Source organism: Athene noctua, chromosome 18 (genome assembly GCF_965140245.1).
Source record: "Athene noctua chromosome 18, bAthNoc1.hap1.1, whole genome shotgun sequence".
Classification (NCBI taxonomy): Eukaryota; Metazoa; Chordata; class Aves; order Strigiformes; family Strigidae; genus Athene; species Athene noctua.
In genome coordinates this window covers 14,495,225-14,511,885 of record NC_134054.1, presented here as the reverse complement: position 1 = coordinate 14,511,885, position 16,661 = coordinate 14,495,225, and the positions used below count along the sequence as shown (strand labels likewise).

The following is a 16,661-nucleotide window of genomic DNA, read 5'->3' as shown; positions in this document are numbered from 1 at the left end:
GGGGCCGCAGCAGGGGACGAGGAGGGTGTGGGGCACTGGGCGCGGCGGGTTTCTGAGGCAGCGAGGTCGGGGGTCTGGGCAGCTGAGGAGCGGGTGGCTCCGAGCCCCGGGTGGCTCCGAGCCCCGGCCTGCCCGTGTTCTGCCTGCTCCAGCCGCAGGCACGGAGAGAAACCCCTGCGCAGTCACGGGGGAGCAGGGAGGCGATGGGAGGCAGAACAGAATCCAGGAGAGGTGATGGGCGATAAGAGCCTGTGGATGTTTACAGAGCCTGTGGCATGTTTGTGTTATGGATAAGAAAAGTGTAGCTGGGAAAAGCTCTTGACAGGCCCTGCAGCACTAGAGGAGCTGCAAAGGAGCGGCCTCAGCCCCGCTCCTGGTCTGAGACAACAGCAACCCAGAGCTCTGAATACAAGAGGGAACCTCCTGACCTAGCGGCACCATCACCCTTTCTTATCAGTCCCGGGAAGCAGCTAAAGGCAGCGGCACGACTCGGACGCTGCAAGCGTGAGGGCTGGAACGGAGCCGCCTCAGCCGGGCAGGAGCCACCCGCACGCCCTGGCGAGGGGCAGGCACGGGGCCGGCACCCGCGCCAGGAGCTGCCCCGCTCGTGCTGCCCCTGGCAGGAGCTGCCCCGGCCCTCCCTGCGGCGCGGGGATGCCAAAGGCTGCGCCGGAGCGGGAGCTGGGAGCGGGCGTCACCCTCCACCGTGTCAGTTAGAGCCAGCCCAGATGCGCTGATAAAGTGAACAAAGGCCGCCTTGTGCTGGCCCCCAACAGCCGCTCTGCGGGCGGTTGGTGTCAGGGCGAGCGCGTCTGATGCAACCTCCAGCTCTTTGGCAACTCTTTCCACACTGGACGTTGGTGTTTCTGTTAGATCGTTAGTGGGATGCCCGGAGAGGGGGACGCGGGACGGTGGGGGCCCGAGGGGCTGCAGCGGGGGCTCACCGTGGTCCGGCTGCGGGTCGTTACCTGGGGACGTGCAGCTCCGCTCACGGGCTGGGCCGGACGCGGTGGCTGGGTGGGCTGGAGGCTTCTTCCAAGCAAAAGCCTCAGCCCCTCCTGGGAGCTGCCCCTCGTAAACCTCAGGCCACGCTCACCAAGGACGGGCCTGGGCTCCTTCCCTCATCAGGCACCTGCACCGCAGCAGCTCGGCCCCACGGCAGCAGCTCTGCGAGTGCAGCCGCTCCCCCGCTGCGTGCCAAAAGGCAGCGGGGCGAGCCGAGGGGGAGAACCCGCGCGTTAACGTCTCAGGGTGCCGGGAGCCCCAGTCGTGGGCCTGGAGCTGCCGTGCCGGCAGCCGGTGGGTGTGGAAGAAACACGCTGCCCCGGCTGACAGCCCCAGCGGGGGGGGACAAGAGTGCAGGTGCCGCCCCCCCACAGCACCGGGGGGTTAAACAAGAGCCCTGTGCTCGGTTCGTGGGGAGCTGGAGGGCAGGCACGAGGACGCTGGCTCCGGCGCGGTGGGATCCCCGGCTGAGAGCTGCAGCACCTGCACAGCGTCAGCGAGTGCTGCCGGCCTCGCCGGGGCGGCCCCGCACACGCACCGGGCCCCGCACACACACCGGGCCCCGGCGAGGCAGCTCCAGCCCCCCGCAACCTGCCGCGTGCCCTCAGGCGCTGGCTCAGGCCGCCTCTGCAGCACCTCAGGAGGGGGTTTGCTGATTCAGGGTCTGGCCCTGCTGGCAGAGCCCCGCTGAGGGCAGCGCACCGGGTCGCTCTGGGCAATCGCTCCAAGCGCTCTCTTGCCTGTGGGGCCAGACGGGCTCCGAGATGGCCGGTCTCGCTCTGGCAGCCCGACACGCCGGTGCCGCACGGCCCCTGCAGCACTCGCTGCTTTGCTCAGTACAGCTTCGCCATCTAAAATCTCACCGATTCCTTCTGGGCCCGGAAGATGCCCGGGCCTGCACCCGGCCAAGGCTCCTCCCAGCACTTGTGGGGACCAGGTTACCCGGGGGCACCGCGCTGGGAACGCCGCCGGCCCGGGGGGCTGGGCCAGGCCCTGCGAGGGGAAGTGGGAGAACAAAGAGCAGCAGCTCCACTCCGCTGGCAGCCACTGGGCCGGGAAATTCCCGGTACCGGCCGGGCAGCCGGTGTGTGCGGGAGGTGCCAACGGGCAGGCGAAGGCGCCGCACTCTGCCCGGGGCCCTCCCTCTGGGGGCAGCCAGGCCCCGCCAAAACCCCCCGTGCCGCGCCAGGCGCCGTCAGCGCCGAGCGGGGGGAGTCGCACGGCGGGATTTTCCCCGCCGCTGTCACCGGATCGTTCCTGGCGGGTCCCTCGGCAAACGCCGCCCAGAACCCTGCGCTCTAAACCAGAGCCTCCTCGCAACGGGCCCTGCTCGGTCCCAGGGGAACGAGGCGCCCCCGGTACTCTGTCCCGCGGCTGCCCTCCCTGCGAGGGGGCGGCCGAGCCCCCCCCGAGCCTCACCGGGACCCGAGCGCTGCACCGAACCCCCCCGTTCCCCACGGTCTGTCTCCGGGGCCGGCGAGGCTGCAGCGGAACCAAGCGGGGCTCCCTGAGCCCAGCGGTGCCCGGTGCCTTACGGCAGCCAAGGGCCGACCCCGGGGGGGCCCAGGGCCGGCGGGGGCGGGCGGACAACGGGGCAGCGCTGCCGCCGTGACGCCGGGCGGCTGCTGCCCCGCCCCCGCGGTGCGGGCCGGGGCCCGGGGCCCGGGGCCGGCCCCGAGCGCTGGACGGTGCCCGTGGGGCCGGGGCCGCCCCGCCCGGGCCCACCCGCGTGCCGGGACTCGGCCCGGCCCCCGCCCGGCGGCCTCCCGCGCCGTGACGTGGCCCCCGGCGCCACCCGCCCCGCGGCCTCCCCCGCCGCGGGCGCCGGAAGCGCCGCTTCCCCTTCCGGGCCGGGTCAGAGGTCAGCGGCCGCGGCCCAGTCAGAATCCACCACGCGCGCCTGGCCGCGCGCACGCGCAGCGCCGCCCGCCGGGGCCGCCCGAGTGCCACGTTCGAGGGCCGGCGGCCGCGCGAGGCGGCGGCGCTGACCAATCACGGGCGACGCAGCGGAGAAAAGGGCCAATGGCGGCCCGCGGGAGGGGAGCGAGGCCGGCGGCCAACCCGCGGCGGCCCTCGGGGGGCGGGCTCAGTCCGCGGGCCAATAGGAGGCGCGCGGCTGCCCGGGCGGGCGGCCGAGCCAATGGCGGGCGGCGACGGCGCGAACCGGCGCGGCCAATGGGGCGCGGCGGCGGCCGGGGGAGGCGGGTTTATAAGCGGAGGCGGCGCCGCGGCCGCACGCCCGTCCCGGCCCGTCCCGACCCGCCGCCATCAGCGCCATGGCGGGGCTCCGCGCCTTCTTGCCGCTGCTCTGCCTCCTCCTGCCGCCGCCCGCCCGCGCCGCCGGCCCCGCCGCGGACCTGGAGGAGGAGGACGGTGTCCTGGTGCTGCGCGCCGCCTCCTTCGAGCAGGCGCTGGCGGCGCACCGGTACCTGCTCGTGGAGTTCTGTGAGTGCGGCGGGGCCGGGGCGGGCGGGGGGGGGGCGCCGGGACGGGAGGAGCGGGCGGGCGGCGTCCTCGGGGCCCGAGGAGGGGGGCGGGAGGGGAGGGGCTGGAGGACCAGGTCCCCCCTTCCCGGCCCGGGCCGGTGGGGGCGTCGGGCTCGGGGTGCGGGCTCTGCCCCGCCCTTGTTCCTGCCCGGTGCCCGCGGCCGGGAGCGGGGCGGGGGGGCTCGGCCGGTGCTAACGCCCCGTCCCGCAGACGCGCCGTGGTGCGGGCACTGCAAAGCTCTGGCGCCCGAGTACGCGAAGGCGGCCGCGAAGCTGAAGGCGGAGGGCTCGGAGATCCGCCTGGCCAAGGTGGACGCCACGGAGGAGTCGGAGCTGGCGCAGCAGTTCGGCGTGCGCGGGTACCCCACCATCAAGTTCTTCAGGAATGGCGACAAGGCGGCTCCCAAGGAGTACACGGGTGAGCCGGGCCCGGGTGCAGAGGGCAGCGACGTGGCGGCGGGTCCTTGCCCCCAGCCCCACGCCGGTGCGACTGGACAAGGTCCACGGTGACGGTGCCCCGGGGAGCGGCACCGCAGCGGGCGCGTCCCGGGGGGTGTGTGAGGAACGAGCCTGCCTTTAACAGGCTTTTTTGCCTAAAGCTGGGGAATTCCCTCGCGTGAGCTGTAGCAGATGGAGTTTTCTTGCGTAGGAAAGCGAAGCGATCCCGTTTTGATTTGTTGCTCCGCTTGACTTGAGGAGTGTAGCACCCAGAACTGAAAAATGCTTGGGTGGGCGGGTGAAGGGGCGAACACAAGGTGCAAGACAGAGGTGCAGGTATGACCAAGACAAGCAGAATTCAGTTAAACCAAGCCACGCTGTGCTGGATGCTGGGGCTGACATCCAGGATATTGATTTTTGAAAGGAAAATGTGGTATATTTGCATTAAAAATATTAGCATCTGGGGGAAGTGCTGCATTGCTGGTCAAAGTTTATGAATGTGCTTAGGCTGGAAGCAAGAGAAGAGTGGATTCCTGGGAGCCCCTTGTACCTTGACTTAACAATTAGGATTAGCTTAATTACTCTGGGAGTGAAAGGAAAAGTTACGTAAACAGTATCTTGGTTCTTCCTGACCTCTTGGACAGCTGCTGAACAGTATCTCAAAGCTTAGGGCTTTTGAGTTCTTAAACTTAGTTGAGGGAGCAAAGTGAATCAGTGTTCTTCTCCTCCCGGTGCAGCTGGCAGAGAGGCAGATGATATTGTCAGCTGGCTGAAGAAACGCACTGGCCCCGCTGCGACTACCCTGACGGACGCTGCCGCAGCGGAGACGTTAGTGGATTCCAGTGAAGTGGTTGTGATTGGTTTCTTTAAGGTAGGGTTTGTGCTGAAGCTCTTGTGTATGTCCGGGGCCCTCCCTGCTTTCTGGCAGCTGGGGGAGGCTCTCCCCGAGTTGGGAAACGCGCTGTCCTGCCGTACTTGATTGTCCGGTTCTCTGGCTGGTAAGCCCTGGGATGTGTGTGCTGCACTCTGTGTCCCATGGGAGACACCTACCTTTCTTCTCCAGGACTCGACATCAGAGGCTGCGAAGGAGTTCCTGCTGGCAGCAGAAGCTGTGGATGACATTCCTTTTGGGATTTCCTCCAGTGCTGATGTCTTCACCAAGTACCAGCTCAGCAAGGATGGCGTGGTTCTCTTCAAGAAGGTACTGGTTGGTGAACGCCTGAGCACCACACCTGAGTCTTCTGCCTCTCTTTATTTTTCTCTAATTTGGTCCCATCCAAGTGAGGGCAGCCCTGGATGAAACAGCAGATCCTGTGTCGCTGGGGTGGCCCTTTCCAAGTTTCAGAGCCTGGGGGTAGATCAGACCCTGCAGCTGCTTTGCGGGGTGGCAGAGCCCTGGGCCCCTCTGTGGGGCACAGCCAGGAGCAGAGGAGACCTCACTGGTCTCCCGGTGTGGTGCTGCCCCCCTGCAGCTGCTGGGCTTTGGGTCCAAGCTGCTGCTTCACTCACTTCCCCGTCTCTCAGGTGTCTGGCTGCAGTGCAGTAACTGTCAGCACAATCCTTAACAGATTCCTGGCTGTAATTAGTGAGGGCTCCTGTGCCCCCCCTGAGCTCTGAGGGTCTTAAACAGTGGCCAAGTTCTTGCTGGCTTGCTGTGATCTGTTTGATTGTGGCTTAGCAAAGTTGTTTTTAAAGATACTCAGCATTGGTGTCTGCTGCAGTGGGTTGTCCAGGAGTTGTTCTGTCTCTCACTGCTGTGGGTTCTGCAGTGCAGTGGTTCTGGTGAAGCTCCTGAAAGGATTTTCAGTTCCAGCTGACCAGGCTGGGGCAGTTGGATGATGTGCAGAGTGATGCTGGCCATCTGCAGAATCAGAAATGAACTTACTGGTGCTTTTTACCATTAAATCCTGGTCACCAGGATTAAACTCTTGCTTTGAGAATATAAGGAGAGGTTTCTGAGACTTGGTGGTACTGTATGCATGGGTGTGGTGAGGCAGGACAGAAAGCTGCTTTGGATTCAGATTTATTAAATTTGTAACTTAGTCATGGGTCTGACCAGTTTGATGTAAGACAGGCCAAAGAAATGAATGAATTCTTATTTCATTCTTTGTTCAGCTAAAAAGCATATTTTGTTCCACTACACCTCTGAAATTGTAGGGGCTTTTATGGTGTTAGAAGCTTGTAGACTTAAATTCTCAGCCAGAGGTCTCTTGGATCACTATGGCTGAGGGTGCAAGTAAATTATTTGGCTAATGAGTTCAAAACACCAAAGTCATGCAACTGAAAAGTTGAGGTGAGTGGAGGGAGCAGTACTTTGTTCTTGGCTGACTTACTGCCTGTATCTCTCTTCTCTCCTGTCTAGCTTTGTTCCCGCTCTGCTCATGGGACTGCCAGCCTGAAATAACTGTTGCAGGGGTTCCCTCAACCTCTGCTCGTGCCCTTTGGCAAACGCTGAGGTCCCTATAGAAATGCTGCTCTACAAGTGACATCTCTAGGGCTGTGGGGAGTTACTGTCACCTGGCTCAGGGTGACAGACGAGATGGCTCTGAAGTGGCCAGGTTACAGCTGGTGCCTCAGCATGGATGAGTTACTGCCTTGGGTTTCACTGGATTAGCTGTTTGTTTCTCATGTGTAGTGCTCTGTAGAATGGGCTCATGTTGATTTCCTCTGTCCTCTAACCCTTGAGTCCCATGAGCTCTGTTACGGGCTTCTCCACTTCTGAAGAACTGAGGCAATGGCAGGACCAGTCTTTAACACTAAAGGGATTTTTTCAAGCTGTTTTTGTAAGTGTAGTCAACTTGGGTACACCTGGAGTGAGAAGCAGTTCTGCACCCGGCAGTCTGTGGGGTGCGTTGGCCTGACGGGCAGTTCCTGAGCCCCTGTGGGGCTGGGTGCTGCCCCAGGGCTCTGCGGGAGGAGGAGGTGAGGTGCCTCAGCCCAGGAGGGACAGGGAGGCGACGTCACAGTTCTGCTGTGAGCTCTCCAGCATGTCCACCCCAAGCCGAGGTGAAAATGAGCGCCAGTGGTAACCACATACCAGGGCACAAGAACAGATGGTTTATTTCACTGACAGTTACAGCTTTGGACTTGAGCTCAGGCTCCTGCAGTTAGCTGGGTCTGTGCTGAGAGGGTCTGTTGGCTGGTCATTCCCATCTTGTTCTTTATGTGAGTTGTCCAGACCTATGATGACCCTCAAACAGCTCTCTGAAGGTGCCGAGGCAAGGTTCGATAAATCTTTAAAGTTAATTTCAAATGTTTTGCTCAGCTCTTCAGCTGAGACTGGTATGCTTCCTCTAACAGAAGGTTATCCAAGCCCGCTCTTGCTTCTGCCAGTAACTCGAGCGTTGCCCTGCTGTGGGGCTCCTGCTCCCCGGGGGCACATCCTGCCTCTAACCTTGATGGTCCTCTACAGCTGTTCCCTTTGCAGGCTGCCAGCGCGGTTCTGAGAATCCTGGTCGGGGATACAGGTGATGTCCTAATCTAGGAAGGGACCTGGCACCTCTAGCGCAATGTGCCTGTTAGACACGTGCTGCTGTCTCTAACAATAGAAGCTGAACCCCCCGCAGCCCGGTGAATTACCACTTACTCTCTGTGCACAGGGGCTCTGCTGGCCGTCCACAGCCCCGCCTGGCTGGAGGGTGCGGGTGCGCTGCTGCTCCCTCCTGCGGAGCAGGAACTGCCTCCGCTCTGGCAGCGCCTTCTACAGTGCTGTGAGGCAGCTGTTAAAGTCCTTCTTGGTGACCTGTTTCACAAATTGCTTCATGATTGTGAGGAACAATGCCAAGATCTAAGCTGACTCTTGTTGCTGCTCCCCTTTTGCTGCTGGGAGTGATTTAAGGCTTTGCTTGCCAGGAAGATGAACACCCTGACCCAGATTTTATGTGAACGTGTGGTGACCTTGAGAGATGGAAGTCTGCTTTGAACAAGTGCAGCTGAGGTCCACTGGGGCAGTGACTCCGGGGTGGATGCATTTTATTTCTTGTAATTTGTATGGGATACGGAGGTGTTCTAATGCAGGAATATCTGGTTTTGCAGTTTGATGAAGGCCGTAACAACTTCGAAGGGGATCTCACAAAAGATAATTTATTGAACTTCATCAAGTCTAACTCATTGCCTCTGGTCATAGAGTTCACTGAACAGGTGGGTCTTTGGGTACTTGGTAAGGCCTTTTCCCGTAGCTACTCTATGAATATGACAAACTTAAATTGGGGGTTGTGATGCTCGTGTTTTATCTTGGAGCTGACGCTTGTTTGGGGTTGTGGAGTGTGAAGAACAAAGGGGAAGGAGGCATGAGCTTGCTGCTTGGGCAGTCCTGTAGTGGTGGAGGCTCCTGTGGTCTTGACACTGATTTACCTCTTCCAGAAATAAAAGTTTATTTTCTATTCCTCAGACTGCTCCTAAAATCTTTGGAGGAGAAATCAAGACTCATATTCTGCTGTTCCTTCCAAAAAGTGTGTCTGACTATCAAGAGAAACTGGACAACTTCAAGAATGCAGCTGGAAACTTCAAAGGGAAGGTGAGATGGATTTCCTGGGTTAAGTGGCTGCCTCCTGCTCTGGCTGTACCTGCCCCACATGTGAAGCTGTTGCTCTACCTGTGTCTCTTGGTGACTGAGTCAGTGGCTTGCACAACTGTTGAAGGAACAGCAGTTAACTCCTGACTTTCCTTCTTGCAGGTGTAAACCTGACTCTGCCTTAACCCACACCGGTGCCGGGTCTGTGCTGCTCTGGGGGGGCAATCTGTGGGGTTTGGAGGAGGAGGAGGGGCTGGTTCAGCTGCTGCCTGTGCACGTGTGTAGAGTATCAAGAGCCAAGAGGTACTTGTCTTCACCATAACACCTCTGACTTTTTCCTCCAAAGATCCTGTTCATCTTCATCGACAGTGACCACAGTGACAACCAGAGGATTTTGGAGTTTTTTGGCCTAAAGAAAGAAGAATGTCCAGCTGTACGTCTGATCACACTGGAGGAGGAAATGACCAAATACAAACCTGAATCAGATGATCTCACAGCAGACAAAATCAAAGAGTTCTGTAATAAGTTCCTGGAGGGCAAGATCAAGGTAACGGAGATAAATGCTGCTGGTGGTGGTGGTAAACCTCTTGACTGCAGAAGCAGAAAAAAATCCTCTTTGTGAGGAGTTGTGTGAGTTGTTTGGAAAAAATCCTTCCAACTAATGTACAGAATACCTAGTGGGCTTTGTGCTGGGAAATGAAAGGCAAAACTACTGGGGCATGAAGAATAGGAAAGCAAGTGCTGGCACCCGAGTATGATCAGAGCCCGCTCTGAGCTCGTGGTAACTGTGCTGTTTGTCCAGCTGCTCTTTCTGCCAGCAGTGGGGAAGGTGTGAACTTGTGTGGCACTGTTGAAGAACTTTCAGCTCTCATCTGCTGGAGGTGGCTGTATGCGACTCGCTCCAGTGGTGACCAGTCGGGCAAACTCAGTCCTGGGGGAATGGTCACTGTCAGCAATATCGTTTCCTTCCTCAAGAGCTCGATTGCAGTTCTCTGCACAAGAGCACCTGTTGTTGCACTCAGGGTGGGAAGGAGACTTGCTGTGAGCAGAAGAGGAAGTGACTGATTCATCTGATTGCTCATGGCTGATGATTGAGGCACTGAGGGGGGTGGTTGTGCTTGGGTTTTCCAGGATGTGTGATTGCATGGACATTCCAAGCAGCTGTGTGGCAAACTGTCTCTGAATTTCACTTCTTATTCCAGCCCCACCTGATGAGTCAAGATCTTCCTGAGGACTGGGACAAGCAGCCTGTCAAAGTTCTAGTTGGGAAGAACTTTGAAGAAGTTGCTTTCGATGAGAATAAGAATGTCTTTGTAGAGTTCTGTAAGTATTTTTCGAGAGCTGACTCCCAGTAACCGGCGCGAAGGGCGTGCTGGAACGCTGCTTGGCTGGGGTTAGGGAGAGTGTTGTACAGAACCTGAGCCACAGAGGAGGGGCCTCGGCTGAAGATGTGTGTGGGCTGAGGGGGGTGGGGGCTCCTTAGGTGGCTGGTGCCAGCTGTGTCTTCGTCACTACCAGATGCCCCCTGGTGCGGTCACTGTAAGCAGCTGGCTCCGATCTGGGACAAGCTGGGAGAGACCTACAGGGACCACGAGAACGTTGTCATTGCCAAGATGGATTCGACGGCCAACGAAGTAGAGGCAGTGAAAATCCACAGCTTCCCCACGCTCAAGTTCTTCCCTGCAGGCTCTGGCAGAAACGTAAGAGGGCAGCTGACCCTTACACAGACAGAATAGTGAGGGAGCACCAGACAGGCTCAGCTGCCTGCTTGAGTTCAGTTTTGGACAAGCCTTGGGGGGGCTCTCCCTTCTGTAGGGATGGAACACACATGGTCTGCAGGACACCCGAACCCTTGGCGGGGCTGGGCTGTAGGAAAGAGTTTGGTGGGGGTGGGAAGTGGGAAATGGGAAAGGAGGGAGCATAGAGGACTGTGCTCATCTGCAGGCTATTCTTTCCTCGCAGTGATCTCTGAAGTCTAGTGGCTGAGCTGTTTTCCTTCGTCTCATGTGGGTGAAGGTGAATTTTTAAATTCCCTTTTGCTTGGCATGCAAACTGTTGCTCAGAAAGAGAATTCTCCTCTCCAGGGGCGTGGTTCTGTGGGTGCCTGTAACCATTGTCTTTGTTTTTTCCTGTCTAGGTAATTGACTATAATGGAGAGAGGACACTAGAAGGCTTCAAAAAGTTCTTGGAGAGCGGAGGTCAGGATGGGGCGGCAGCTGATGATGTGAGTAATATTCATACAGTACTCTGGGCCTTCAGAACATGGAGCATGGGTCGGATCTGGTGCTGTGCTGGAATCCTCAGTCCTAAATAAGATCCTGGGTGGTTATGTGGCAGGGAGGGATGCTGGTGGTGAACCCGAGGGCCCACATCATAAAATGTGACCTGTTGCAGCCTGGCTGGCCGCTGGCCTGCGGTGGGCTCCTTTCAGTGAGGACCCCTCAGCTGGGTGTGAGGTAAACGTTTTTGGGAGGCTTACACACAAATGCATGGGAAGGGCTGATGGAACCTCTAGCACTGCACAAGCTGTCTCTGGTTGTGCAAACTGCTGCAGTCCTTGGAGGGCTCGTTCTTTACTGAGAGCTGCTGCTGGGCACCCGGAGCTCCTGCGCCGCAGTGATGCTGTGTGGGTGCTGCACCTGGCTGGAAGCTCCTCGCCTCCTGGGGGGAGGGTGCTGCAGGTACCAGCTCCCGGGGTTTCTGACCCTTCATGTCCCAAACTCGGAGCTCTTGGTTAGAAGTCTCTGGCTGTTCTGTTAATGTGGCAGCAGTGAATAGTGAACAGAGATGCTGTTCTGTGCTTTGTTTTGGATCTGCCTAATGTGCCCAAACCCAGTAGCTGTCTCTTAACCTGCACAGGATCTGGAGGACCTGGAGACGGATGAAGAAACAGACCTTGAGGAAGGTGATGATGATGATGAGCAGAAAGCCCAAAAGGATGAACTGTAAAGAGAAGACTGATCTACATCACACACACCCCCCCCAAAAAAAATCAGACACTAAATTGGCTGCTGTTACGCAGCCCAGTGAGTCAGAAACCCTTTAAGATTTAAAGCAGAAGGTGAATGACTGGAAATCCAGGGATTGGCTTTTAAAGTAATACTTTACCCTCACTTGTCTGTACACTTGACTATCTTTTCTTTTCACTTTTCAGAAGGGATCTGTCACTAGGTAGCTAGCCCAGCCAGCTGGGCTCATTTTTTTATTGTGATGTACTTTTTTTGTACACAGCTTTTGTTTGAAGTATTCTTCTGGGTAGAAGCAAATTGTGAGGCGGTAGCTTGAGTTCAATGGCCCAACATTCTGGAGCCTTGCCACTAACATCTTCCAAGAAAGCTTTTTTCTTTTTTTCTTTTAAAACTAAAGCCCATAGTTGATTTCTGCACCTGGCAGGGTCCTTAATGGTCTCAGCTGTTATTCCCTGGAGTTGGCCTCCAGTATCTGTAGGGGAAGAGGCAGTAGGCTGATGGCACCATCCTGGTGAAAGGTGTGTGTGAAGGTGCTGCTCATGCTGGCTAGATGTTTCCTTTCCCCTCTGCTTTAAGACACTTGGAGATGACTATTCCAAACACCTCGAAGGGTGGAATACTGTGTGCACTGGCTGTGGCGGGCTCTGAGGGTGGAGGTGGTCGCTGGCTCACCGGCTTAGATGAGACCGAGCTGTGTTGCCATTCTTTGATCAAATGCCAGACTGTTCTGCAATCACTTTCCATGCATTATTTTGAGTGGGTTGACCAGGCAGGTGGGTGGTGTGGGAGGGCCTGATAAAACAGATCAAACAGGACATTTGCAATTACTGGGTTTTGGGGAGGAACTTGAACAGGGGAGTGCCTCAAAGGCCTGAGCTGCATCAGGCTGGTTCTTAGCATTCCGCTACAATAACATTGGAACTGAATTTGTTGGCCAAATAAAGTTGAGATTTTAATACTATTATGTTGCTTTGTCTTTACTGGAATATAGGGTGAAAATATCTGAAACTGACTTGAAAGAGGATCAGGGCTCTTGAGTGATTCTCAGGGGCCTCTGTCAAAATGGTGTGTGTCCAACAGCTTGCTCGAGCTTTCACCAAATACCATGTTTTTGAGAGAAATGCTTTCTCAGTGCTTCGGGTTTTGCAGGTGCCTTCTGGTATCTTAATCTGCAGAAATTTGGACTGCATGATCTACGAAGGAGAAGAACTACAAAGATGACCAAATCCAGATTAAATCAGTTTGGGCAGACATGGCTAACAGCTCTGTTAGCAGTGAGCAGACAGTGGTTTGGGCTCAGAACACACATTTTTGTTTTCCAGCTGGCTTGAGGTGCGGTGGGACCTCCTTGCTCCTGAGCAGTTAACCAAGGAATTTGCCTACGGGAAACCTGGGGCTGCCTCTAGCTCTGCTAGTCAGGCTCACATGATCCAGTGAGCTACACTGCTATTTCCAAACCAGTCTGCTTACTGCTGAAAATATTTTTGTAAGAAAATATGCTATAAATGTCACATGGGAGGGCATGAAGCTAGAGGGCACCTCGGCAGGCTACTGGTGCCTGTCACTAAACAGGGGTGCGCTGGGGTGAAGAGCAGGAGTGTGGTACGGGCTGGTCTGCAGCTCCAGCCCCCTGCTGCCTTCCCCCGGGGTGTGCTCGGACCTCCCGAGCAGCAGCAGGTGGGGGCTGAGCGGGCAATTGCTGACCGTGGGCTCGGCACAGGGTGTTCCCCAGGAGAACAGGCACTAGTGTGCAGCTGTGTGGTGTCTGACTTACCTGGGTTATGTGGAGAAGGATCTCCGAAACACCCTCCCCCAGCGCTGTGACCCCTTGTCTGGAGGCAGGCAGGGTGCTCGATTTTGGTGTGGCCCAGTGGCCACTGCTGCTCCCCAGTGGCTGCTGTTGGGGCTGGCTAGGGGTAGCTGCTGCTGTTTTGGGGTGGGGAGGAAGAAAGCACTGCTAGTAAGAAGTTCCACTGTGAGGTGCTGGCAAGGACTCAGCTCAGAAAGGTCCATTTGGTGGAGCCATTTGAGGTGTAAACAAGGCTGAGCTCTGCAGTGGTCCTGCTCAGCGCAGGAGGGCAGCTGTTCCCCTGCACCAAGGCTCCTCCCAGCAGAGCAGGACTCCCATCGCTCATCCTGTGTACACACCTAATTGCTGTTCCACGAAAGCAGGCTAAAAACGGCCTGTCTCCACAGCAGATAGCTCAGCCTCCTAGTGCGGGGTGTTCTGATGCTCGGCAGAAAGATCAATGCATCTGCAGCAGATAAACAAGTGCAGGCAGCCCCGCTGCAGGCAGGGGTTCAGGGCAGGATGAAATCCCTGTGAGCCCTGATGCGGGGCAGGGGTTCTTCCTGACACACCTGCCTGGACAGTCCCTGTCAGCACAAACCAGGACACAGTATGCTCCTGGATCTGAAATGACCCACCTTTGGGGAAAAGCACAGGGAGCAAAACTGTTGCTTGAACCCTTGATGGATCTGGAAGATCGCTCTGTGGTGGATGGTCTCTTCTGAGCCTTTGACAGCTACCGCTGGAGAGTAACAAATGCAGGAATTGTCTGGTGGTGGTGCTGTTCTTCAGCTCTTCTGAGGCTGTTCCGTAGAAGCCTGCCCTGACGTTGGACACCGGGGACTGGCACCGAGGCTCCTGGTTCTGCCCTGGGAGCACCCGCAGCCCCTCTGTCCCCGCAGGGCTGGGGTGACACCAACGCCGTGGTGTGCTCCAGGCGCTGCCTCGCAGCCATGCCAGGCAGCACAGCTCGCTCCACTCCTCGCAAGTTGTCTGATGCAACTACAGGAAAGTGACTTCGCTCTGAATGTATTTGGCACCGTGGCTCCCACACGTCTGCGCTGGCTGGCCGCAACATCAGCGGCTGCTTCCCCTTGCTTGGTGGCCGAGCTCCTGTCTTTTCCCTGGCACGTGTGTGTGCGTGCATGTGTGAGGGCTCGATGCTGGGAAGTTCTGTTTTCAGGCCCTTGAGCTCCTCTGAAGGGCTACCCATGCAAAAGCAAGAGTAGATTTGACCCTTTGGATGGGCACATCAACAGGTGGGTGGTAAGATGAGACACCAACTTCTGCCCAAAAGTGGGAGGCTGCGGGCCTGGGCAGCTCGATTACGAAGTATCATGGCAAATAGCATGAGCTGCATGTCCTCAAAATAGCCCGCGGGAGCCTATATAACGTGACGCCCCTAGAGAAGCACCAGTCCTGGGCCGAGGCCCTGCGGGTGAGCTGCGTGTGCCCCCTGCGTGCGGCATGGGCGTGTAGGGAGAGCCCGGCCGCCGCCTCCCCGCCCCCGAGCAGGACTGGCACCCACCGGGGACGGGGCACAGCGGAGCGCAGCGGTGCGGGTGCCAGCACACCTCCGCAGTGAGGAGGGACCTGACAGAAGGACGAGGAGGAAGCAGTGCTGCGAGGCCGGCGAGCGGTGGGGCCGCGCACTGAGCAACTCCAGCTGCGCCTGCAGCCCCCCAGGCCTCTGCTCCTCCTCTTCCTCTGCAGCGTCTGAAGGCTGGGATCAGCATGAAGGACTATTACCCAGCCTCGATGCGCCGCTACAGTCGGTATGCCAGGAGACTGAGAGCCTCGCGCACTGTGCACTTCCCCAATGACGTCGTCTTTCAGGACCACATCAGGCAGGGGGACCTGGAGCAGGTGGGCAGATTCATCCGCGCCAGGAAGGTGACGCTGGACACCATCTACCCTTCCGGTGAGTGCTGGAGGCGGCGCGGCTCAGCTGGGCTGTGCGGGACGGGAGCGAGCCACGTGGCCCACGCTGGGATGTGGGCCCCCTTCGGCAGGGGACGGGCTGGAACTGAGTCGTTTTCCTCCCGAGAGAGGAGGAGTGCCCCTAACGTTGCCAAGCAGGGCCTGAGAGAGTCCCATGCCATTGCCCCAACATCTCCCCTCGACAGCACGGTCAGCGTATGCTGCGGAAAGAGGGGAGCTGGTCCCCTGGGTCCTTCCAAGGCATGACAGCGTGCCTGCGTGTGGTGGGACCTCGAAAAGCAGCCACGGGCACAGGCTGGTCTGCGGAGCTCTGGATGGGATGGTGGGGCTCCTGCCTTCCATCCCGCTTTGGGGGAAGAGCAGCTCCGCATCTTGCTCCTGGCTCCGTCTGTTTCTCACAGACACTGTTCTCTCTCGCACGTCTGGATCTGTGGACTTGCAGCATTTACGCCTGTGGGGGAAGGCATTGTGTTAAGTTTGCACCCAACCTCACTAGCAACCGTTTATGGAATGCCTTGATCCGTACTGGCTGGGGCAGAGCCCAGATTTGTCCTTTTCTTGTGCTTGGCTTCAGCTTCAACCGTCACATGGCCACGGAGACAGGGTCTCAAATGACCCCGGGCTTCCTGCTCTCCCTGCTGGTTGCTTCATTACTTGCTCTGTAAGGAGCTTCTGAAACTTGGACGGAGCAGGACACTCTCCTCGTGTCCCCCCCGTGAGTCCTGACTGGGACTCGGGGCAGGCCGGCGGCTCCTCCTCCCTTGATCCGTCCTGCCGGGGCCAGTGGGGAGGTGGGTGCTCCGCCATCTTAGATAAGGTATTTATGGTGGGGAAGGGGAACAGAAATCTGTGGCAGCTCCTCTTGCTTCCTGAGTCTTTGTTTCTTTCCCCAAACTCATCTTCCTGGTAACGAGGGTTTGCTGGCACCCCTCCTTCCTGGGCTGTGGACAACCTGCACTTGTCAGCTCAGCGTTACACCTCCTTCCCCAGCCGCGGGCCAACAGCCCCTTTCCCTCCAGGCATGGCCGCTCTGCACGAAGCTGTGCTTACTGGAAACCTGGACTGCGTCAAGCTCCTGGTTAAATATGGCGCCGACATCCACCAGAAAGACGAGAACGGGTGGACGCCCCTGCACATGGCCTGCAGCGACGGCTACGCTGACATCGCCAGGTGAGGAGCAGCTCGCGCGGGCTGTGACGGGACCCCTGCAGAGCCCCGAGAACCACGGCCGGCGGCCACCGGGCTGCCGCGGGCTGCGGGCAACTCCTCCCAGGAGGGTGCCCGGTGGCCGGGCCCCGCCGGCTCAGCGCCCTGTCTCCGGCAGGTACCTCATCTCCCTCGGGGCCAGCCTGGAGGCCACCACCGACGCCGGGGAAAAGCCCTCCGACCTCATCGACCCCGAGTACAAGGACCTGGTGGAGCTCTTCCAGGCCGCCACGATGGACTGAGGCGGGGCACGGCGGGGAGCGGGGAGCAGGGCCCGAGGGCCTCGCGGGGCCGGGGCGGCGGGGCTGCGCCGG

General features: G+C 58.5%; 2 protein-coding genes across 2 annotated transcripts; both read left to right on the top strand.

Annotated features, from left to right (window-relative positions):
* The first annotated feature begins 3,210 nt into the window (after nt 1-3,210).
* On the top strand, nt 3,211-12,372 carry P4HB (prolyl 4-hydroxylase subunit beta). The gene is made up of 11 exons (XM_074922078.1): nt 3,211-3,450; nt 3,703-3,909; nt 4,667-4,800; nt 4,993-5,130; nt 7,965-8,069; nt 8,320-8,445; nt 8,789-8,989; nt 9,645-9,765; nt 9,961-10,142; nt 10,580-10,666; nt 11,302-12,372. The coding sequence occupies exons 1-11, from the start codon at nt 3,282-3,284 to the stop codon at nt 11,389-11,391; spliced, it is 1,560 nt and encodes a 519-aa protein (XP_074778179.1). The 5' UTR covers nt 3,211-3,281; the 3' UTR covers nt 11,392-12,372.
* Nucleotides 12,373-14,800: 2,428 nt separating this feature from the next.
* Nucleotides 14,801-16,589, top strand: PPP1R27 (protein phosphatase 1 regulatory subunit 27). The gene is made up of 3 exons (XM_074922163.1): nt 14,801-15,121; nt 16,161-16,311; nt 16,466-16,589. The coding sequence occupies exons 1-3, from the start codon at nt 14,935-14,937 to the stop codon at nt 16,587-16,589; spliced, it is 462 nt and encodes a 153-aa protein (XP_074778264.1). The 5' UTR covers nt 14,801-14,934.
* Nucleotides 16,590-16,661: the final 72 nt, after the last annotated feature.

Bases quoted from the DNA above. Each gene is read 5' to 3' on its own strand.
- P4HB (XM_074922078.1), top strand. From the start codon at position 3,282: ATGGCGGGGCTCCGCGCCTTCTTGCCGCTGCTCTGCCTCCTCCTGCCG. The intron at 3,910-4,666 runs GTGAGCCGGGCC...CTCCCGGTGCAG, and splicing joins GGCTCCCAAGGAGTACACGG to CTGGCAGAGAGGCAGATGAT. The intron at 4,801-4,992 runs GTAGGGTTTGTG...TTTCTTCTCCAG, and splicing joins TTGTGATTGGTTTCTTTAAG to GACTCGACATCAGAGGCTGC.
- PPP1R27 (XM_074922163.1), top strand. From the start codon at position 14,935: ATGAAGGACTATTACCCAGCCTCGATGCGCCGCTACAGTCGGTATGCC. The intron at 15,122-16,160 runs GTGAGTGCTGGA...CTTTCCCTCCAG, and splicing joins GGACACCATCTACCCTTCCG to GCATGGCCGCTCTGCACGAA. The intron at 16,312-16,465 runs GTGAGGAGCAGC...TGTCTCCGGCAG, and splicing joins GGCTACGCTGACATCGCCAG to GTACCTCATCTCCCTCGGGG.